The sequence below is a fragment of the Ylistrum balloti genome, unplaced genomic scaffold, assembly GCF_031769215.1.
Source record: "Ylistrum balloti isolate Yb309-2 unplaced genomic scaffold, AGI_CSIRO_Ybal_v1 Utg371442, whole genome shotgun sequence".
Lineage (NCBI taxonomy): Eukaryota > Metazoa > Mollusca > Bivalvia > Pectinida > Pectinidae > Ylistrum > Ylistrum balloti.
The window spans coordinates 252,509-275,972 of NW_026782756.1; the positions used below are offsets into that span (position 1 = coordinate 252,509).

The 23,464-nt window shown below is 36.2% G+C and overlaps 1 protein-coding gene across 1 annotated transcript in view; it reads left to right on the top strand.

Moving 5' to 3' along the window:
* Positions 1–23,464, top strand: part of LOC132562518 (lipoxygenase homology domain-containing protein 1-like) — a 65,835-nt gene that overhangs the window by 31,228 nt on the left and 11,143 nt on the right. Inside the window, exons 32-60 of the mRNA XM_060227263.1 lie at positions 414–687; positions 3,262–3,431; positions 3,862–3,948; positions 4,177–4,309; positions 4,821–5,060; positions 5,255–5,390; positions 6,149–6,386; positions 7,449–7,535; positions 8,990–9,122; positions 9,476–9,627; positions 9,726–9,880; positions 10,148–10,242; positions 10,785–10,972; positions 11,452–11,544; positions 11,972–12,098; positions 14,260–14,417; positions 14,603–14,707; positions 15,216–15,318; positions 15,503–15,666; positions 19,134–19,223; positions 19,342–19,471; positions 19,827–19,975; positions 20,255–20,333; positions 20,496–20,574; positions 20,753–21,027; positions 22,133–22,296; positions 22,488–22,607; positions 22,826–22,952; positions 23,074–23,228. Of these exons, the coding sequence (XP_060083246.1) occupies positions 414–687; positions 3,262–3,431; positions 3,862–3,948; positions 4,177–4,309; positions 4,821–5,060; positions 5,255–5,390; positions 6,149–6,386; positions 7,449–7,535; positions 8,990–9,122; positions 9,476–9,627; positions 9,726–9,880; positions 10,148–10,242; positions 10,785–10,972; positions 11,452–11,544; positions 11,972–12,098; positions 14,260–14,417; positions 14,603–14,707; positions 15,216–15,318; positions 15,503–15,666; positions 19,134–19,223; positions 19,342–19,471; positions 19,827–19,975; positions 20,255–20,333; positions 20,496–20,574; positions 20,753–21,027; positions 22,133–22,296; positions 22,488–22,607; positions 22,826–22,952; positions 23,074–23,228 (4,206 nt within the window). The remainder of the gene's footprint in view (positions 1–413; positions 688–3,261; positions 3,432–3,861; positions 3,949–4,176; positions 4,310–4,820; positions 5,061–5,254; positions 5,391–6,148; positions 6,387–7,448; positions 7,536–8,989; positions 9,123–9,475; positions 9,628–9,725; positions 9,881–10,147; positions 10,243–10,784; positions 10,973–11,451; positions 11,545–11,971; positions 12,099–14,259; positions 14,418–14,602; positions 14,708–15,215; positions 15,319–15,502; positions 15,667–19,133; positions 19,224–19,341; positions 19,472–19,826; positions 19,976–20,254; positions 20,334–20,495; positions 20,575–20,752; positions 21,028–22,132; positions 22,297–22,487; positions 22,608–22,825; positions 22,953–23,073; positions 23,229–23,464) is intronic.

Here is a 23,464-nt window from a genome sequence, read left to right on the forward strand (position 1 = left end):
ACCTTGTCTGCCACCAAAATGAGGTCAGGTCAATTTCACCTTGTCTGCCACTAAAGTGAGGTCAGGTCAGTATCACCTTGTCTGTTACTAAAGTGAGGACAGGTCAGTTTCACATTGTCTGCTGCTAAAGTGAGGTCAGGTCAGTATTTCCTTGTCGGTCACTAAAGGGAGGTCAGGTCAGTATCACCTTGTCTGCCACTAAAGTGAGGTCAGGTCAGTATCACCTTGTCTGTCACTAAAGTGAGGTCAGGTCAGTATCACCTTGTCTGTCACTAAAGTGAGGTCAGGTCAGTATCACCTTGTCTGTCACTAAAGTGAGGTCAGGTCAGTATCACTTTGGTCAAATGATTATTAAGTATTCTACTTTTACAATTAATTGATAAAACATGTGACATATTCATTGTTTTGTACAGGTGGACACTTTCTTGTTTGAAGCTGTTGCTTTGGATGACCTAACACACATAGAAATAGGTCATGACACTAAAGGTCACGGAGCAGGTGTATTTATAGACCAAGTGACTGTGTCAGAGACTGACGGTCCTTCCCCGACTCGTCTCTATGTGTTTCCATGTAGACGCTGGCTAGATCAGAGAGAGGGTGACGGTAAGACATGGAGAAATCTACCTCTTCTAGACGTCAAAGATGTCAACAAACCAGCAAAAGAGAAAAACTTGGCCAAGAAATCTAGTAAGTGCAAATGCTTAAAAACCAGCCAAAGAGGAAAAACCCGACCAAGAAATCTAGAAGTACACACACAATAACAACCCAATCAAAGACAAAAACCTGGCCGAGATATCTCGAAGTACACACAATAACAACCCAATCAAAGACAAAAACCTGGCCGAGATATCTAGAAGTACACACACAATAACAACCCAATCAAAGAGAAAAACCTGGCCGAGATATCTCGAAGTACACACAATAACAACCCAATCAAAGAGAAAAACCTGGCCGAGATATCTAGAAGTACACACACAATAACAACCCAATCAAAGAGAAAAACCTGGCCGAGATATCTAGAAGTACACACAATAACAACCCAATCAAAGAGAAAAACCTGACCGAGATATCTAGAAGTACACACACAATAACAACCCAATCAAAGACAAAAACCTGGCCGAGATATCTAGAAGTACACACACAATAACAACCCAATACACACACAATAACAACCCAATCAAAGAGAAAAACCTGGCCAAGATATCTAGAAGTACACACAATAACAACCCAATCAAAGAGAAAAACCTGACCGAGATATCTAGAAATATCTAGAAATACACACACAATAACAACCCAATCAAAGAGAAAAACCTGGCCGAGATATCTAGAAGTACACACAATAACAACCCAATCAAAGAGAAAAACCTGGCTGAGATATCTAGAAGTACACACACAATAACAACCCAATCAAATAGAAATAGCTGTCCGAGTTTTCTATAATTTAACACACAATAACAACCCAATCAAAGACAAAAACCTGGCCGAGATATCTAGAAGTACACACAATAACAACCCAATCAAAGAGAAAAACCTGGCCGAGATATCTAGAAGTACACACACAATAACAACCCAATCAAAGAGAAAAACCTGGCTGAGATATCTAGAAGTACACACAATAACAACCCAATCAAAGACAAAAACCTGGCCAAGATATCTAGAAGTACACACAATAACAACCCAATCAAAGAGAAAAACCTTGCAGAGATATCTAGAAGTACACACAATAACAACCCAATCAAAGAGAAAAACCTGGCCGAGATATCTAGAAGTACACACACAATAACAACACACAACAACCCAAAGACAAAAACCTGGCCGAGATATCTAGAAGTACACACACAATAACAACCCAATCAAAGACAAAAACCTGGCCGAGATATCTAGAAGTACACACACAATAACAACCCAATCAAAGAGAAAAACCTGGCCGAGATATCTAGAAGTACACACAATAACAACCCAATCAAAGAGAAAAAAGAGAAAAACCTGGCTGAGATATCTAGAAGCACACACACAATAACAACCCAATCAAAGACAAAAACCTGGCCGAGATATCTAGAAGTACACACACAATAACAACCCAATCAAAGACAAAAACCTGGCTGAGATATCTAGAAGTACACACAATAACAACCCAATCAAAGAGAAAAACCTGGCCGAGATATCTAGAAGTACACACACAATAACAACCCAATCAAAGAGAAAAACCTGGCCGAGATATCTAGAAGTACAGTACACACACACACAATAACAACCCAATCAAAGACAAAAACCTGGCCGAGATATCTAGAAGTACACACACAATAACAACCCAATCAAAGACAAAAACCTGGCCGAGATATCTAGAAGTACACACAATAACAACCCAATCAAAGAGAAAAACCTGGCCGAGATATCTAGAAGTACACACACAATAACAACCCAATCAAAGAGAAAAACCTGGCCGAGATATCTAGAAGTACACACACAATAACAACCCAATCAAAGAGAAAAACCTGGCCGAGATATCTAGAAGTACACACACAATAACAACCCAATCAAAGACAAAAACCTGGCCGAGATATCTAGAAGTACACACACAATAACAACCCAATCAAAGACAAAAACCTGGCCGAGATATATATAAGTACACACACAATAACAACCCAATCAAAGACAAAAACCTGGCCGAGATATCTAGAAGTACACACACAATAACAACCCAATCAAAGAGAAAAACCTGGCCGAGATATCTAGAAGTACACACACAATAACAACCCAATCAAAGACAAAAACCTGGCCGAGATATCTAGAAGTACACACACAATAACAACCCAATCAAAGACAAAAACCTGGCCGAGATATCTCGAAGTACACACAATAACAACCCAATCAAAGACAAAAACCTGGCCGAGATATCTAGAAGTACACACACAATAACAACCCAATCAAAGAGAAAAACCTGGCCAAGATATCTAGAAGTACATTAGTATGTGAACTATCTAGATTTCTTGGGCAGGTTACATACCTGTGCCCCATACATTTTCTTAATATCAAAAGGTTTCCTGGATAGTGAAGGAATGATGACTACTTTGGTGAAATTTGGGAATGTAGAATTGATAAATGAAAATTAGAAGCATCCACCTTTTGAGAACACTTACCAATACATAGGTAGTCTATAAAAACCAAATTCCACAAAGTTTACAAGTTCTACATAGTCATGTGATACCAGTGTGTGAGGTCTGTCATAATTACTTTCACTTTGGTATTTCTGTGTTATAGAGGGGAAGTATAATATTGTGGTAAAGACTAGTGAAGCTTCAGGATCAGGTACACATGCCCAGGTTTACATCACAGCAGAAGGAACCAAAGGCAAGGCTGAACGATTACCACTGGGCGAAGTGACTGAAGATAATATCTTATTTGATGAGGGCGTCACCTCGGAGTTCAATGTAAGGGCCAATTCTGACAATTTAATGATAAGGGTTCTGTTTCTCTCATCACAAATTTAATGATGCAAAGCACTTTTATCACCTCGAGGTTGAAGTTTAATTAATATTGCACTAAAATTCGATTGCACCAAAATAAGTATATTTTCAGTATTTTGAATAGTATCAAATATTTACAACAGCCAATCATTTGTATGTCATAAGCATTCCAAAAATAGTGAAAAAAATCCACTTTAGACCTGCTGTCTTCCTGATTGCCTTTCTTGTCTAAGTAAATTTAACAACAGTACAAAATATCTTCTTATACTTGCTAGTTATTTGTGTAAGTTATGCACAAATGTGATGACGAAACACTCCTACCTTTAGTTCTTCTGTCACATAATGCTACTGATATACTTAGTATCCTAAATTTCATCCTTATTTATATTTACAGTTAGACTTCGGTGATATCGGAGACCTGACAAAAATCCAGCTAGACCATGACAACCAGAATCCTAATCCCAACTGGCATGTTGACTGGGTAAGTTTTACTTCATGATTTAAACATGGCAAAAAATATGTCTAACTGTAGTCTACTGTAGCAATAAACAGTAATCTAATGCTTCAACTTGTCTAAGAGGACGTCCCTGCCAGTGTGACAAACAATTGCAGTTGTTTTCCTTATAGTTCTGCTATTTGTTGTTTGGTTTCTCAATGACTCTGTTGTTTGTTGTTTGTCTGCTGTAAAAAATGCTGTTGATTTCTACAGATGAAGCTGTCAGATATTGACACAGAGGAGGAGCTTGAAATATTCGTGGACCGCTGGTTTGCTCGGGACGAGGATGATGGTCAGATATCACGAGAGTTTCCCATTGTCAGGAAAGGAAAGATACCACTTCCTGGTAAGGACATAACATATTCATAACCATCTGGTATTGATTATTTCTGTCTGTTGGAAAAACACTTGCTCTTTCATGAAATAAAATCTGTGATTCTGTGAAGTAAATAGTTTACAGATATTACAAGTCAGCAATCGTGAAAAAATACCTATATTTATCCTGTAATCAGCCCAGGGGCCAAGCACAAAATTCTTAACTGAAAGAAGAAGGTTGGGTTATTACAAGACAATAAAGTAGCATTTGTTCAAATTTTTTACAAAACTTTAATATACATGCTTGGGCTTATTGCCAAATAAATGTAGAAATTTCTAAACTGTCATACTAGATGTGTTTACAAAAATAGTTTAATATTCCTTGTTAGAAGTTATAAGTCTATCTGAACCATTTAAATCACTGAATTTTCAGTATAAATGTGTGTTGTAAGCTGTGATACATCTCACAATATTTTAAATGATTATGAATATGGATTTCTCCCGACTAAGATGGAGTACTATATGACCTCTGACCTTTACAGAGAGACAATACGTCATTGAGATACAGACCGGTAATTACCCAGAAGTATCTGTGACTCAAGGAAAGGCCTTCCTGACTCTAACAGGAAGTGATGGGAACACGGGGAAACGCCCCTTAGACACGCCCTTCTTCAACAGTTCTCAGCTGTGGAGACCAGGGCAGGTGGATGTGTTCATTATAGAGGCTGTGTCTGTAGGCAAACTACAGACGTTACAGCTTCAGTTTGAAGGCAAAGGCAAAGGTAAGCCAACCTTAACACAGGGTAAATTTTGGCCTAGTTTCCCTTTAAATTTCAAATTCATCATTTCTGAAATTTAAAACAAGATGAAAATTGACTTAATAGTTTGAGTTTAGATTTTTGAAATCTCTTCAATTGGTTTGCAAACCTTTTCCTCCCCTGAAGATTTCTCACTGTAATAAGATGTGTTGTTTCAGACAAAGTTTGGTATGTGGAACGTGTCAGTGTATTTGAGGGTCTCAGTGCAGTATCTCAGATTGTGTTCAACTGTCAACAATGGATTGATGTCAATGCTGTCATTCCTGACAAGTTCAAGGTTTCAGGTGAGTTTAGTGACAGCTCGTTTTTAATGTTCCGAACCATGGTATATAGTGTATGTAGTGTTATCCTTAGCTGATTTTCTGTTATAATTTCCATTCCATCCATTTACTCTCAAACAGATACAGATATAGAGCTGTAATTTGGTATGTATCTGTAGAATGATACTATACAGGTCAAGCTGTGACTTGGTTATAATTGGAATGCTTTGTCTAACTCATTGAGAATTTTGAAAATATCAAAGCCATCAAAGACTACCAGAGGTGGTGATAACTGAATCAGATTCAGCAGAGCATCTTCACCACAGGTAAAGATCTGAGGTGTGTGGTTTAATCCCTACCTGTATGTTTCTGAAGAAGCTATGCATCATTTTGTGCTGTTGTGGCTAGGTTATGTCCTTGGGAAAGACACTTTACCCCTTTTGCTCTGGAAAATATGCACATTGTTTCATGTTTCATTATGATAGCAACCAGCTACTACAAAGTAACTCATCCTGAAAATGACTCATGTTGTACACAGGGTTATAATTCCAATAAACAAATTAACTATACTAGAAAACTACCATTAGGATCACATTTAAATGATGATATTAATGTAAATAACTCTAATACCATGATAGAGAAGGTAAATCTATTTTATTGTTGACCATCGTATCGATAGCGTCTCAGATGGATGGTGAAAATTGTTCAATGTTAAGTTTAATTTGAAAGTCTTCATGTCAGAAGATGTATTAGATTAAACTATTACATGTTGTCTTACCATGCCTGGTGTCTCTTAACAGAAATATTGCCATCCATTTGTCCGAATGAGATCACCCAAAAATGGTTCAAGGATGTTCAGCCTCTTAGGTCAAGTGGAGAGTGGTCATTGTCGGTGTTCTGTGGTCAGCAAAATTCAGGAGCTACAACAGAAGAGGTCTACTGTGTAGTGTATGGACTCAATGGTCAATCTGATCCAATACATCTGAATGCTGACCAACAGTTTACACGAGGTGCTGCGGTGAAGTTGGAGGTAACTGTCAACATCAGTTAAAATCCATTGTCATAATGTTATATCACTTTGTATATCAAAATTGTTATCAAGTGTATCTAATCTTAATTGTGATTTTTTAAAATTTGTTTAAAAATCTATTGAGATTTGAGACTAAAAATTCTCACCGAGAATTCATGGTCCACTGAGAATTCATGGTCCACTGAGAACTCATGGTCCACTGAGAACTCATGGTCCACTGAGAACTCATGGTCCACTGAGAATTCATTGTCCACTGAGAATTCATGGTCCACAGTGAACTCATGGTCCACTAAGAACTCATGGTCCACTGAGAATTCATGGTCCACTGAGAATTCATGGTCCACTGAGAACTCATGGTCCATTGAGAATTCATGGTCCACTGAGAATTCATGGTCCACTAAGAACTCATGGTCCATTGAGAATTCATGGTCCATTGAGAATTCATGGTCCACTGAGAATTCATGGTCCACTGAGAACTCATGGTCCACTGAGAATTCATTGTCCACTGAGAATTCATGGTCCACAGTGAACTCATGGTCCACTAAGAACTCATGGTCCACTGAGAATTCATGGTCCACTGAGAATTCATGGTCCACTGAGAACTCATGGTCCATTGAGAATTCATGGTCCACTGAGAATTCATGGTCCACTAAGAACTCATGGTCCATTGAGAATTCATGGTCCATTGAGAATTCATGGTCCACTGAGAATTCATGGTCCACTGAGAACTCATGGTCCACTGAGAACTCATGGTCTGCTGCGTGATTTCTCTGAAAGGAACATCCCTTTTGTTTAAAACTTTTCATTAACTCTCCAAAATGACAACCAGTAAAGTATATGTGTACTTGTAGGGCCAGGTTGTAGTAAAAGTACAACTTACAATGATTGCTGTTTTTTGTTGTCAAGTATGCAAGTCATGTGAATAATTCTCAGGACACATACATTCTTATACAAAACCTAACATTTTCTAGCAAAAGGAATGGAGGGGAGGGGGTAGGTGTTTAATGTGTGAAGTATAAAATCTTGTTAAGTTTCAGAAATAAGGTTGTTATTGTATTGCAGGTAAATCTAGGGGACATTGGTGCAATTTACAAAGTGAGAATGTACTTCGGAGGAGACTACACTGGTGCTGCCTGGTTTCTCAATAGGGTAAGTAGGTTTTACTGCTAGCCATTATAGTGACACTGTCAGGTAAATACATGTTTTACTGTCAATCATTATACTGCCTGTAATTATAGTGACATTATTGAATAAGTACAAGTTTTACTGTCAGTCATTATAGTGACATTATTGAATAAGTACAAAGTTTACTGTCAGTCATTATAGTGACATTATTGAATAAGTACAAAGTTTACTGTCAGACATTATAGTGACATTATTGAATAAGTACAAAGTTTACTGTCAGACATTATAGTGACATTATTGAATAAGTACAAAGTTTACTGTCAGTCATTATAGTGACATTATTGAATAAGTACAAAGTTTACTGTCAGTCATTATAGTGACATTATTGAATAAGTACAAAGTTTACTGTCAGTCATTATAGTGACATTATTGAATAAGTACAAAGCTTACTGTCAGACATTATAGTGACATTATTGAATAAGTACAAAGTTTACTGTCAGACATTATAGTGACATTATTGAATAAGTACAAAGTTTACTGTCAGACATTATAGTGACATTATTGAATAAGTACAAAGTTTACTGTCAGACATTATAGTGACATTATTGAATAAGTACAAAGTTTACTGTCAGACATTATAGTGACATTATTGAATAAGTACAAAGTTTACTGTCAGACATTATAGTGACATTATTGAATAAGTACAAAGTTTACTGTCAGACATTATAGTGACATTATTGAATAAGTACAAAGTTTACTGTCAGTCATTATAGTGACATTATTGAATAAGTACAAAGTTTACTGTCAGACATTATAGTGACATTATTGAATAAGTACAAAGTTTACTGTCAGACATTATAGTGACATTATTAAATAAGTACAAGTTTTACTACTAGTTGCTATAGTGATAGTGTCAGTTAAATACAGTAAGTTTCATAGCAACTTTATTAGGTAAGTACAGTAGTTTTAAATTCCTGTTGTTACAGTACCAGTACTTACTGGCTATGCCTCTTGTCTTGTAATTTACAATACATTAACAATAGAATTTCACAAGCCATCCTTTGTTTCACACTTTTTCAGGAAAATGCAGAAATTTTACAAATAACTATTGTAGGATGATGTTCAAACACTGCTCTTCCTATACATAATCTGTGATGGTGGCTGTACATAGAGTTACATGTATATGCAAGTTGTATGTGTTCTACAAATGATCTGTGTTAGCATTAAAATGAGATATACACATCGTATACACATTGTATACACCTGGTCAGAATCTAATTGATATTCTTTGAATTGATATCAGTATATGAGTTATTGTGATGATGTAAATATACTTAGGATGAGGACCAGCCAATGGTGAAGTATCAGCTAAAACTCATGTTTCTTCTTCATCTATAAATTAAACAAAAACAGTGTAATACACTCTGTCAGCTTTCAAAGTTATCACTATCAATGAGTATTGGGTTGTATTTTAACAGTTAAAGCTGAGGGATCATGATACGGGTGAGGAGTTCAGTATGGTGTATGATGGGGAAATGGAAGGTACAGAGGAAAATCCTGATGGCACTCTCGAGTTGGCTGCAATTAGACCTGACCAGGAGCCTCTACAAGGTAAGCTATGGTAGAGAGGAGCCTTATGAGATACATGTATCTTAAAATCTGGGGTTTGGTTTGTCTTTCATATTTTACTGCATGGATATAGCATGAGGAAAGTAAGACAACTATAGAAATCTTTCAGATTTGAGATTGAAGCTGGTAAATCTAGCAGGAAACCTCTACTTTACTGAATAGACCAAGCTTGAATGAGGCTGGGTAGACCCAACTTGGAAATAAATATAAAATATAAAGACAAAAATGAATAAATTCAGACGTAGATAAGACAGTGATGTCATTGATTATGCTAGGAAACATCTGTTTCATCATTTTATAATGTAATATTGCTGTATTTCCTATTTTTATTGTAGAAAATGAATATACGCTGTATGTTGCCACGGGTAATGAAGAACAGTCCGGAACCGAGGCAGATGTGTTCTGTGAGGTGATTGGTCAGTGGGGAAACACAGGGAAAAGACTACTTAGGAAGTCAAAATCTGCTGTTCCATTTAAACAAAGCCAGGTACATATACCTGTAAACCTTTATTGTGTTATGTGATTAGTTAGACAAGTGATTGACAACAAACTCTTTTTATGTATTATGCCATTTTCTTTCTACAGGTGGATGAGTTCACAATCACTGGCCTTGACCTTGGCGAAATAAAAAAGATTTTGATTGGTCACAGTGAGAGGGGGCGTGGCAAGGGATGGTTGTGTGCTAGAGTATTGATCAAATCTACACTTAATCAGGACCTGCGGATATTCCCCTGTAACAGGTATTGGTTTAAGTTTTGTAGAATAATAAGTTTAAACAGGATATCAGATATCCCTATATCAAAAGTAGACTGTCCAATATGATTGTATGGGAAGGTCGTTTTCTAAACAACAATGCTGATGTATAATACAGAAAATTTGTTATTTTGAACACACAATGAAATCTGACAAGACATCTAAACTGATTTTTACTTTGTGAGTGTGACTATTGTGTGACCTAGAGTTGTGAATCACTATCTCAGTTAACATGGTGTCTGTTTTCCCTGTAGGTGGATGGACACAGGATGTGAGGACCGACGTCTGGATCGAGAACTTTTGCCCCTGGGATTTATGCCTCTAACACAGTCTCCTGACAGCAAGTCTGGTATATATCCTTTAACATTAGGTGTTTGGTATCAAACTACAAAATTCTGTACAGACAATACTACAACTTAATAAGCATATCTATCTATCAGATCCTGTTTGGCTTAGGTCTCAGTCATGTATGTACATATCTAAGTTATCCAGCTTCTGTACTGTCAGTTTGCAGGTTTCAGGAGTTATCATATCTTGGTACTTTTGACACGTAAAAGACTTTATCCCAATAATATTTATTTCTCTCTGTATTTTTTAGATGCTTTTCTGTGATAAAGACGCTGAAGCTACACACAAGTTTTTCCTTTTCTGTGCATGTAACTGGGCTGATGTTTATATCAGCTGAAGGAATTTTGTTCTGTATATCAAAATGTGAAAAATTACTGTGATGAAAATACCATCATTTGATCATTTGAATTAAATTTGATATCAGGACAAATATTTCTATTTTGAATACTGAGTTATCTTCAATGATGTGAGAAAAGTTAATGTTTGAAACTCTTTGTTGTGGGTACACTGTATATAGTCAAAGACTTTAATTACTTCTAACAGAGGGTCAGTGGACAGTTCAGGTGTGGTCAGCTGACCGTAGTCTACTGCCTAAGTCAGCTGAAGAACTATCTAGCAAGTCTCGGTCAGTGTCACTGACCGCCTATGGCATGAATGATGTTGAGGGACCTATAGAACTAATTAATGAGCAACAGGAAAGATTCCTCCCTGGGATGGTCAACAAATTCCCGGTATGTTTTTTTTTGTCATTCTCGTATGCTACTGCAGTAAACAAGTGTAATGATTTTGTTGTTGTTTTGAAACTTCTGGCTTTTCCGAAATAACCTGTTTGTAAGCAGTGTATTTGATGGTTTAATTCAGAAAAGATTTGCTGGACATATTGCCAAATTATTTGATGTTTATATAACAGAAAACCTTTGATCCAACCTGTCTCTTACTATTTAGATTTACTCATTACGCTCAGCAATGAAATGGTGATTTAAGTAAAGTAACATTTGCATCATGAGTGTCGATACACTATCAGAGATAACACCTATCTGTAGGGTTTAATTCTAATTTTATCCCTGTTTCCCTTAAGGCAGTATGTGACATTACGTGTGTAGAGATACTCTGGATTCCTTGTATGGGTTTTTTTGGCTTTTTTTTTATTTGTGGTACATGTATTGAGATGTTGTGAATTGCCTCTTATTGAAAGTTTAACATTTTACAGCCAATAGACCTCAGTAAGATTGGTGATCTTCATAAGATCCGTGTTAGTTCTGGCTTGGAAGGTGATCCCAGTCCCGTGTGGACCATCTCAAAGGTAGGTAACTCAGACTTGCATTAATCTGTCTTATATTCCTCCAAATGTTTCTTTGGTCTTTATTACAAATCATACCATATTTTTGTTCTTTTGCATATCAACACCCAATTATTTAAACGACAATTTGTTCTGATATGTATCACTTTGTTTTGACCCATGCCTGAATATAAGTCAACTCATATGCTTGCCAATGCTGTTCTGTAGAATCACCAACAAATGCTATTTCTTTACCTTGTAAGAAGCCTGTCCCTGAGTTTGATTTGGAGCTAATGAGGCTTATTTCAGAACAAGTTTTGGAATAGGTATTTGCTTATTGTCTTGTCTAATTTCCTGTGTTTATGAAATTCCCCCAAAAATGAACATAACCTTTGTCTGTCCCAACTTTAGCTATGCTTACTGCATAACCTTATGTTAACACATATTACAGGTAGTTTTAACAGACACTCTGACAGAAGAGCAGCTGCTGTTTGACTTCTCTGGCTGGGTTGGAGAAGAGGGGGGTGACATCAGAAAGGAACTACCAGTCATTAAAATGGGCAAAGGCTACAAACAAGGTAGGTGTTTTTAGTGCCATCTTTCTAGTATGCTTTAGTGTCTAGGACAGATGTAATAGGTACTGTTTAGTGCAATACAAAATGTATGCTACAGTCTCAAAACAATGTGTTAGGTATATATTTAGTATTTTCAGTTTAGTAAAGTTCTACTAAAACATTTTACAAGGTAAATCAAGGCTTTTAGTTCAATTTTGAGAGTTTAGGTACTACATTCTCTGAAGTGCAGTTTAGGTATATCCTCCGAAGTGTAATCTGTTATAAAAAATACAGCTACTGGTTTTGCAGTTTTAAGTTAGTATATTTTTTGAAAATTGAAACTTTCAAGGAAGAAAATAGTGTGTTTCATACAAATTGTGTACAGTGAACATTTAAAGTACTGTCAAAGTTCAGTTTGTTACATTGATTCTGTTATGAGTGTCTTACATCTATGAGTATCGATATATTGGGACATTGAGATGTATTGAGTATTTTATATACCTGAGTATTGATACTCTATTGGGACATTGAGATGTATTGAGTATTTTATTGATACTCTATTGGGACATTGAGATGTACAGAGTATTTTATATACCTGAGTATTGATACTCTATTGGGACATTGAGATGTATTGAGTATTTTATATACCTGAGTATTGATACTCTATTGGGACATTGAGATGTACAGAGTATTTTATATACCTGAGTATTGATACTCTATTGGGACATTGAGATGTATTGAGTATTTTATTGATACTCTATTGGGACATTGAGATGTATTAAGTATTTTATTGATACTCTATTGGGACATTGAGATGTATTGAGTATTTTATTGATACTCTATTGGGACATTGAGATGTATTAAGTATTTTATTGATACTCTATTGGGACATTGAGATGTATTGAGTATTTTATTGATACTCTATTGGGACATTGAGATGTATTGAGTATTTTATATACCTGAGTATTGATACTCTATTGGGACATTGAGATGTATTGAGTATTTTATATACCTGAGTATTGATACTCTATTGGGACATTGAGATGTATTGAGTATTTTATATACCTGAGTATTGATACTCTATTGGGACATTGAGATGTATTGAGTATTTTATTGATACTCTATTGGGACATTGAGATGTATTGAGTATTTTATATACCTGAGTATTGATACACTATTGGGACATTGAGATGTATTGAGTATTTTATATACCTGAGTATTGATACTCTATTGGGACATTGAGATGTACAGAGTATTTTATATACCTGAGTATTGATACTCTATTGGGACATTGAGATGTATTGAGTATTTTATTGATACTCTATTGGGACATTGAGATGTATTGAGTATTTTATTGATACTCTATTGGGACATTGAGATGTATTGAGTATTTTATTGATACTCTATTGGGACATTGAGATGTACAGAGTATTTTATATACCTGAGTATTGATACTCTATTGGGACATTGAGATGTATTGAGTATTTTATTGATACTCTATTGGGACATTGAGATGTATTAAGTATTTTATTGATACTCTATTGGGACATTGAGATGTATTGAGTATTTTATTGATACTCTATTGGGACATTGAGATGTACAGAGTATTTTATATACCTGAGTATTGATACTCTATTGGGACATTGAGATGTATTGAGTATTTTATTGATACTCTATTGGGACATTGAGATGTACAGAGTATTTTATATACCTGAGTATTGATACTCTATTGGGACATTGAGATGTATTGAGTATTTTATATACCTGAGTATTGATACTCTATTGGGACATTGAGATGTATTGAGTATTTTATATACCTGAGTATTGATACTCTATTGGGACATTGAGATGTATTGAGTATTTTATATACCTGAGTATTGATACTCTATTGGGACATTGAGATGTATTGAGTATTTTATATACCTGAGTATTGATACTCTATTGGGACATTGAGATGTATTGAGTATTTTATATACCTGAGTATTTATACTCTATTGGGACATTGAGATGTATTGAGTATTTTATATACCTGAGTATTGATACTCTATTGGGACATTGAGATGTATTGAGTATTTTATTGATACTCTATTGGGACATTGAGATGTATTGAGTATTTTTTTGATACTCTATTGGGACATTGAGATGTATTGAGTATTTTATATACATGAGTATTGATATGTTACAGTGGTACCATACTATGTTGAGGTGTATACTAGTGAGGAGGAGATGAACGCTGGTACTAAAGCTAATATCTTCCTCACACTGTATGGACAGCAGTTTGACTCCGGTCGCCGACACCTTACCAAGAGTCAAACCAATAAATCCAAATTCCAGACAGGACAGGTGAGTATCTCTTACTGTAGAGAACGCAATATCTTAAAATCTTGTCTCATATTGTCAGTGTTTTGTCATTCCCTTTGTGGATCGAAAGGAAAGGAAAAGTCTGATTGGATGTAGGAAATTAAAAATATGCCAGTGAATATGAACAACGTATGTAAGGTCAAAGTAAATCTGTTTTATTTTTTTAGGTAGACATATTTAAATTGGAAGCAGTTGACCTTGGAGAACTTACCAAGGTCGTTATGGAAAAGGGACCAGGTGACCCTTGGCTTCTAGAAAAGGTCATTGTGAAGGCTGGAGAATTCAAAAATATAGAATATATCTTTGATTTTAAGAAGTAAGTTATCATATATATATATATATGTATACATTAAGGTGAAATAAAATTTTTTGAATCATTACAGGAGGATTAACTTGTGTGTACTAAGAACTCTGTCTTAATATACAGTGATGAAAGTTAGTCTGTCTTCCCTCTTGTCTGTCCTTCTGTCCATCACTCAGATCTTAAATTAGGGTTGCTTTAGCTGGCCGTATTATTTTGGAATGTGATTCATTATGGAACTAAGATATCAAATTTCATAATTATGTTCTCGGTAAGTCACATACATTTACTTCTTACTCACAATCAGGGGATGATCTTGGTCACACTGTCCTGTGATGAAGGTTCAGATTCGCTTGTGATAATTAATGTTGTAAGGACTGCCTCTTAAAGAAGTCATTCTTAATAAAATAATGATCGTTATCACTTGATTATGATGATATAAAATCTGTTGACTATATTGTAGATGGGTCGGTACCAAGGAGGAAATGGATAAGGAAGCTGAGGTCAATATACGTACTACCAAGGTGGAGTCCAGCTCTGTGGTGCTGCCATATGGTGTTGATTATAATCCTATAGCATCAAGTAAGTACCTGGGTCAAGGTCATTACGATAGTACTTAGGTGATTATTACTACCACTCCACAATCATGTGATTAGCTATCAGCCAAAAAATCCAGAATATTATCGAGTGATAAAGGGATGTAGAAAATGTTTTTTTTTTTTTTTTTATGGATATTAGAGAAAAAACTGCTGATTTCCTTTTTTAGAGGGATCATGGACGGTGGAAACTGAGACTGGTGGACAGAAAGGTGGAGACTCAGCCACTGATATAGTCATGGTGATGAGTGGTGACAAAGGAGAGTCTGGGCCTATGTTACTCAAGTCTGGACGAGAAAATGCCTTCCAGATAGGAATGACAGACACATGTAAGGTAAGGGAAGATAACCTTACAGGGCATTACCAGGATTTGTTTTGTAAGGGGGGATAACTTTATCAGACGTCGTCAGTATTTGTTTTGTAAGGGATATAACTTTATCAGGCGTTGTCAACATCTGTTATTATTCAATGGGGGAGGTGGGGGGTGATAACTTTATCAGACATTGTCAGTATTTATTATGTAAGGGGGGATAACTTTATCAGACGTCGTCAGTATTTATTATGTAAGGGGGATAACTTCATCAGACGTCGTCAGTATTTGTTTTGTAAGGGATATAACTTTATCAGGCGTTGTCAACATCTGTTATTATTCAATGGGGGAGGTGGGGGGTGATAACTTTATCAGACATTGTCAGTATTTATTATGTAAGGGGGGATAACTTTATCAGACGTCGTCAGTATTTATTATGTAAGGGGGATAACTTCATCAGACGTCGTCAGTATTTGTTTTGTAAGGGATATAACTTTATCAGGCGTTGTCAACATCTGTTATTATTCAATGGGGGAGGGGGGAGGGGGTGATAACTTTATCAGACATTGTCAGTATTTATTATGTAAGGGGGGATAACTTTATCAGACGTCGTCAGTATTTATTATGTAAGGGGGATAACTTCATCAGACGTCGTCAGTATTTGTTTTGTAAGGGATATAACTTTATCAGGCGTTGTCAACATCTGTTATTATTCAATGGGGGAGGTGGGGGGGGGGGGGGGTGATAACTTTATCAGACATTGTCAGTATTTATTATGTAAGGGGGGATAACTTTATCAGACGTCGTCAGTATTTATTATGTAATGGGGATAACTTCATCAGACGTCGTCAGTATTTGTTTTGTAAGGGATATAACTTTATCAGGCGTTGTCAACATCTGTTATTATTCAATGGGGGAGGTGGGGGTGATAACTTTATCAGACATTGTCAGTATTTATTATGTAAGGGGGATAACTTTATCAGACATTGTCAGTATTTATTATGTAAGGGGGATAACTTTATCAGACGTTGTCAGTATTTATTATTAAGGGGGATAACTTTATACGTCGTCAGTATTTATTATGTAAGGGGGATAACTTCATCAGACGTCGTCAGTATTTGTTTTGTAAGGGATATAACTTTATCAGGCGTTGTCAACATCTGTTATTATTCAATGGGGGAGGTGGGGGAGGTGGGGTCAGTATTTGTTTTGTAAGGGATATAACTTTATCAGGCGTTGACATTGTTATTATGGGGAGGAGGTGGGGGGAGGTATTTATTATGTAAGGGGGATAACTTTATCAGACGTCGTCAGTATTTATTATTAAGGGGGATAACTTTCAGACGTCGTCAGTATTTGTTTTGTAAGGGATATAACTTTATCAGGCGTTGTCAACATCTGTTATTATTCAATGGGGGAGGTGGGGGGTGATAACTTTATCAGACGTCGTCAGTATTTATTATGTAAGGGGGATAACTTCATCAGACGTCGTCAGTATTTGTTTTGTAAGGGATATAACTTTATCAGGCGTTGTCAACATCTGTTATTATTCAATGGGGGAGGTGGGGGGTGATAACTTTCAGACATTGTCAGTATTTATTAGACAGACGTCGTCAGTATTTATTATGTAAGGGGGATAACTTTATCAGACGTCGTCAGTATTTATTATGTAAGGGGGATAACTTCATCAGACGTCGTCAGTATTTGTTTTGTAAGGGATATAACTTTATCAGGCGTTGTCAACATCTGTTATTATTCAATGGGGGAGGTGGGGGGTGGGGGGTAAGGGGGATAACTTCATCAGACATTGTAAGGGATATAACTTTTAGGCGTTTATGTTATTATTCAATGGGGGAGGTGGGGGGTGATAACTTTATCAGACACAGTATTTATTATGTGTCAGTATTTATTATGTAAGGGGGATAACTTCATCAGACGTCGTCAGTATTTGTTTTGTAAGGGATATAACTTTATCAGGCGTTGTCAACATCTGTTATTATTCAATGGGGGAGGTGGGGGGTGATAACTTTATCAGACATTGTCAGTATTTATTATGTAAGGGGGGATAACTTTATCAGACGTCGTCAGTATTTATTATGTAAGGGGGATAACTTCATCAGACGTCGTCAGTATTTGTTTTGTAAGGGATATAACTTTATCAGGCGTTGTCAACATCTGTTATTATTCAATGGGGGAGGTGGGGGGGGGGTGATAACTTTATCAGACATTGTCAGTATTTATTATGTAAGGGGGGATAACTTTATCAGACGTCGTCAGTATTTATTATGTAATGGGGATAACTTCATCAGACGTCGTCAGTATTTGTTTTGTAAGGGATATAACTTTATCAGGCGTTGTCAACATCTGTTATTATTCAATGGGGGAGGTGGGGGTGATAACTTTATCAGACATTGTCAGTATTTATTATGTAAGGGGGATAACTTTATCAGACATTGTCAGTATTTATTATGTAAGGGGGATAACTTTATCAGACGTCGTCAGTATTTATTATGTAAGGGGGATAACTTTATCAGACGTCGTCAGTATTTATTATGTAAGGGGGATAACTTCATCAGACGTCGTCAGTATTTGTTTTGTAAGGGATATAACTTTATCAGGCGTTGTCAACATCTGTTATTATTCAATGGGGGAGGTGGGGGAGGTGGGGGGTGATAACTTTATCAGACATTGTCAGTATTTATTATGTAAGGGGGATAACTTTATCAGACGTCGTCAGTATTTATTATGTAAGGGGGATAACTTCAGTATTTATCATCATCAGACGTCGTCAGTATTTGTTTTGTAAGGGATATAACTTTATCAGGCGTTGTCAACATCTGTTATTATTCAATGGGGGAGGTGGGGGGTGATAACTTTATCAGACGTCGTCAGTATTTATTATGTAAGGGGGATAACTTCATCAGACGTCGTCAGTATTTGTTTTGTAAGGGATATAACTTTATCAGGCGTTGTCAACATCTGTTATTATTCAATGGGGGAGGTGGGGGGTGATAACTTTATCAGACGTCGTCAGTATTTATTATGTAAGGGGGATAACTTAACTTTATCAGACGTCGTCAGTATTTGTTTTGTAAGGGATATAACTTTATCAGGCGTTGTCAGTACATCTGTTATTATTCGTCGTCAGTATTTGTTTTGTAAGGGATATTTTATCAGGCGTTGTCAACATCTGTTATTATTCAATGGGGGAGGTGGGGGGTGATAACTTTATCAGACATTGTCAGTATTTATTATGTAAGGGGGGATAACTTTATCAGACGTCGTCAGTATTTAATATGTAAGGGGAATAACTTCATCAGACATCGTCAGTATTTGTTATGTAAGGAGGGATAACTTTATCAGACATAGTCAACATCTTTCAGGGGACAGGGAGCTATGGTATGCCAGACTTAACATACATCTGAAGGTAATAATAATGTAATGGTTGAACATGAATGATGCAAATAATTGATGTTACTGATGTGTTGCAGTTGACCTTGTCTGATGACATTGGAGAGCTTTACAAAGTGAGGCTTGGTTTCCAGGACAACACCCAGCCTAAAGGCTGGTATCTACGCAAGGTAACATATTTCTTCTTCTCCACTTGTATATCTAAAGTAGAAGCTTATTGATCCAACATCTAAGAAACAGTGTTGTACCACATAACCATTATCTCATATTGCTTTTGATTGTACTCAGATAAAATGTGAAGATAACGACACTGGTGACATATTTACTTACGAACTCAATGATTGGATAATGGTTGATGATAAGTTGGATGGATGGAGGGAGTTTCCGATTGTGTGGCCTGCCATCCTGGTACCTCAAGGTAAACTTCTGTCTTGGAAACACTTAGAGCAATATTCATGTAAAATTACATGGAAGTCAAGCAGTTTCAAAACCTCCTCTTACATATCACCAAGAATTTGTGCAAGTATTCTACATCTGTTCCATTTAATCAAATATTCATAAATTTCCTTCTGTAGCTAAAGAAGAAATAACATTTTTGAAAAATCCAGTGTCGAGATAAATTAATGGTAACTTCTTTGTTATGTGTGGTCTTTAGGAATCTAATTTAATTAGTTTTCTTATACATATTCATTTTAATCATTATTTTAGTTAAATTGTATCATGTGTAATTTGTGTACTATGACTGGTAAGAGGAAGTTTCCGCTGTGTTACAGTGATGAGATACCAGGTGTATGTACACTTAGGACAAGTCCACAAACCTGTGGATGATGTGTATGTCTACCTGTATGGAGATAAAGGAGGCACTGGAAAACGAAGCCTTAAACATTCATTGTCCAACAACGACAAGTTCCAGCATAACCAGGTTCTTAATTCATATACCTAATTAGAATTTATTATCAGTGGGAATTTTACATCTTGTAAGGTATATTTCTTACCTATGAATAAATAATTTTCATTGAAAAATGTGAATGATCTCTGTCTCTTCCTTTGAGAGAATAATTTGATTTGAACTCTATGCAGCCATCAGTTAAACTATATTTAGATGAATAGTAATAATTTTCAAACTTTATGTACTGTTGGCAACATGTCAAGGAGAACTTAATGATATTATTACTGATGTTGAGGTCATTTGCTTGTCCAGGTTGACCAGTTTGAAGTGGAGGCTGTATCCCTTGGAGATCTACAAAAGGTCACCATAGGTCATGGCACTTTGGTTGAAGGTGAGATATCTCTGATATTGATGGAATTCCTGGTATTGATGGAAACCCTATATTTAATTTTTCTTAAATTATACATTTGTGAAGTAATATTTCTATCAAAGAGAATGAAGGAAATGCTTTCTCTTAGAACCTGATACTGATAACTTTGATAACCCATTTCAGGTTCTGGCTGGTTCCTTAAAAAGGTTGTTGTCATGGAGTCCGATGAGACTGTAGAGGAATATGTTTTCACCTGTGATCGGTAAGTGTTCAGTTCTCCTTATCTCATTGGGACTGCTTTTAAGTTGGTTCACCAATGAAAAGTTCACATGTTATGTCAGATGTTACGGATGGCCCATACATTTTTAGGATTTAAAATTAAGTTAGGTGTTGGTAGACAATGGAATTGTTATCAGAGTTATTGCCATTTATTGTTACAGCTGGTTGGATGCAGGAGAAGAGGATGGTAAGGTGGAGAGGACTCTGTACCTGAAAGAAGGCTCGGGGGGCAGTCCTTCTCCAGTTCCAGTTGTCCCTGTCCCAGTCATTAAGGAGAAGGTTGATAGTCCTAAGCCCGAACCAGAGAAGGTTGATAGTCCTAAGCCCGAACCAGAGAAGGTTGATAGTCCTAATCAGAAAACTGACACACCAGAACCAGAACAAATGGAGCAGGAGGTCAAGAAATCACCTACCCCTCCTCCACCTCCTCCTAAAGGTAAATTCATAAACATTTAAATCACTCTGTTTTGGAAATCATGCACTCCTACCCTTTCTCCACCTCCTCTTATAGGTAAATTCATAAACTTTTAAATTTCTGTGTATCGGAGATCATGCACTCCTCTACCTTCTCCTAAAGGTGAATTCTTAAACTTTTAAATTACTTTGTATTTGAGATCATGCACTCCTCTACCTTCTCCTAAAGGTGAATTCTTAAACTTTTAAATTACTTTGTATTTGAGATCATGCACTCCTCTACCTTCTCCTAAAGGTGAATTCTTAAACTTTTAAATTACTTTGTATTTGAGATTCTTAAACTTTTAAATTACTTTGTATTTGAGATCATCATGCACTCCTAAACTTTTAAATTACTACCTTCTCCTAAAGGTGAATTCTTAAACTTTTAAATTACTTTGTATTTGAGATCATGCACTCCTCCACCTCCTCCTAAAGGTAAATTCATAAACTTTTGAATTACTTTGTATTTGAGATCATGCACTCCTCTACCTTCTCCTAAAGGTAAATTCATAAACTTTTAAATTACGTTGTATTTGAGATCATGCACTCCTCCACCTTCTCCTAAAGGTAAATTCATAAACTTTTAAATTACTGTATCAGAGATCATGCACTCCTCTACCTTCTCCTAAAGGTGAATTCTTAAACTTTTAAATTACTTTGTATTTGAGATCATGCACTCCTCCACCTCCTCCTAAAGGTAAATTCATAAACTTTTAAATTACGTTGTATTTGAGATCATGCACTCCTCTACCTTCTCCTAAAGGTAAATTCTTAAACTTTTAAATTACTTTGTATTTGAGATCATGCACTCCTCTAACTTCTCCTAAAGGTGAATTCTTTTAAAAGGTAAATTCATAAACTTTTAAATTACTTTGTATTTGTGATCATGCACTCCTCCACCTCCTCCTAAAGGTAAATTCATAAACTTTTAAATTACTTTGTATTTGAGATCATGCACTCCTTGAACTGTTAAATTAAGTCATTTGAGCATGCAGTGACAGTAACACCTCAGTTATTCGGTTACCCCCCTGATTATTGTTTTTTAGTCTTGAATCATTTATATATTTTTGACTGTCCATCCACAGGAAACCCTTGGTCTGTTTCCACGGTAACAGGCTCGGAGAGTGGACAAGGCACAGTAGCTGCAGTAGCTTTGGTTATTTATGGAGATAAGGGTCACAGTGAACCAGTGGTGATTGGAGATGACCCAGACTTCCGATTCTTTGAGGGGAAGACAGATGAACATCAGGTACTGCTATCAACTGGGCAGCAGAGAGGAGATTGTGACAATAGCTATTTGATGATCTCTGGAGCAGCATATGTGTCTGAAATTTAAAAATGATAAATGTTGTATTGTATCCTTAATTGACAGTTTTTAGGAAATTTCAGTAAATCCTGTTGTTATAGAATTTTACATCTAATATGTATTACATTGTGCAGGTAAGGGTGGAAGCAGATGTAGGTGCTGTCTACAAGGTGAGAGTGGGGTTCCATGGTCAGGAACATGACCTCTCCTGGTACGAGAATAGTGCTACAGCCCCTTCCTGGTTTGTAGAACAGGTAAGTCTGTAGGTGATTAAATCATCTTTATGATAAAATTTCAATTGTTAATGTCATTCAAACATGTGAAAGAAAACAATAACATCTGGTTGTCATGTTTTATGTCATTGTCATTGTTATTAAGAGATCTAAAAGGTTTAGTAAGACATAGTGTGCTGTTTGTTTTCTCTACTTTTATATTTCATGTCTCTTACATCATGTGTTTTTTTCCATTATAGATCAAACTGACCAACTCAACAAGTAATGATGTGTACACATTTGATACGAATACTTGGGTGAAGTTGGACGGGAAAGATGATTTCTGGAAAGAGTTCCCTGTCAATCAGGAAAAAGATGAGCTGACAGGTAAGTGACAAGACGTGAAACAGACAAGTCAGGTAATTACTGTATTATGTCTGAATTCAGATGATTCTCCCGCTCATCCATTTCTAGACCTGTGTAACTGACTTTAAGCTTTTGTTGGCAGTGAAACAATACTTTGTTGAGGTCTACACAGGGGACAAGTTTAAGGCTGGTACTGACGCCAATGTGTTCCTACAATTATTTGGAGAGCGTGGTGATACTGGCCGTCGCATGCTCCTTACATCCAGGAACAACAGTAACAAGTTTGAGCAAGGATCAGTAAGTTTTTATTGAATTTACACTTTTAGTTAACCCTTTCTTGGTGTAAGGGAAATGTTATAGATGTATTATATGGCTTATGTTAAACATTTTGATATCTTAAAAATCAAAAGATCAGTTGTACAATGTTCTATTATAGCATTGACTTCTGAATGTTGGTGATTGAAGGTGAAGATTGAAGGTCCATTTTTGGAGGGAAGGGGAAGGTGAAGGGTTACTGTAGGAGGGGATGAGGA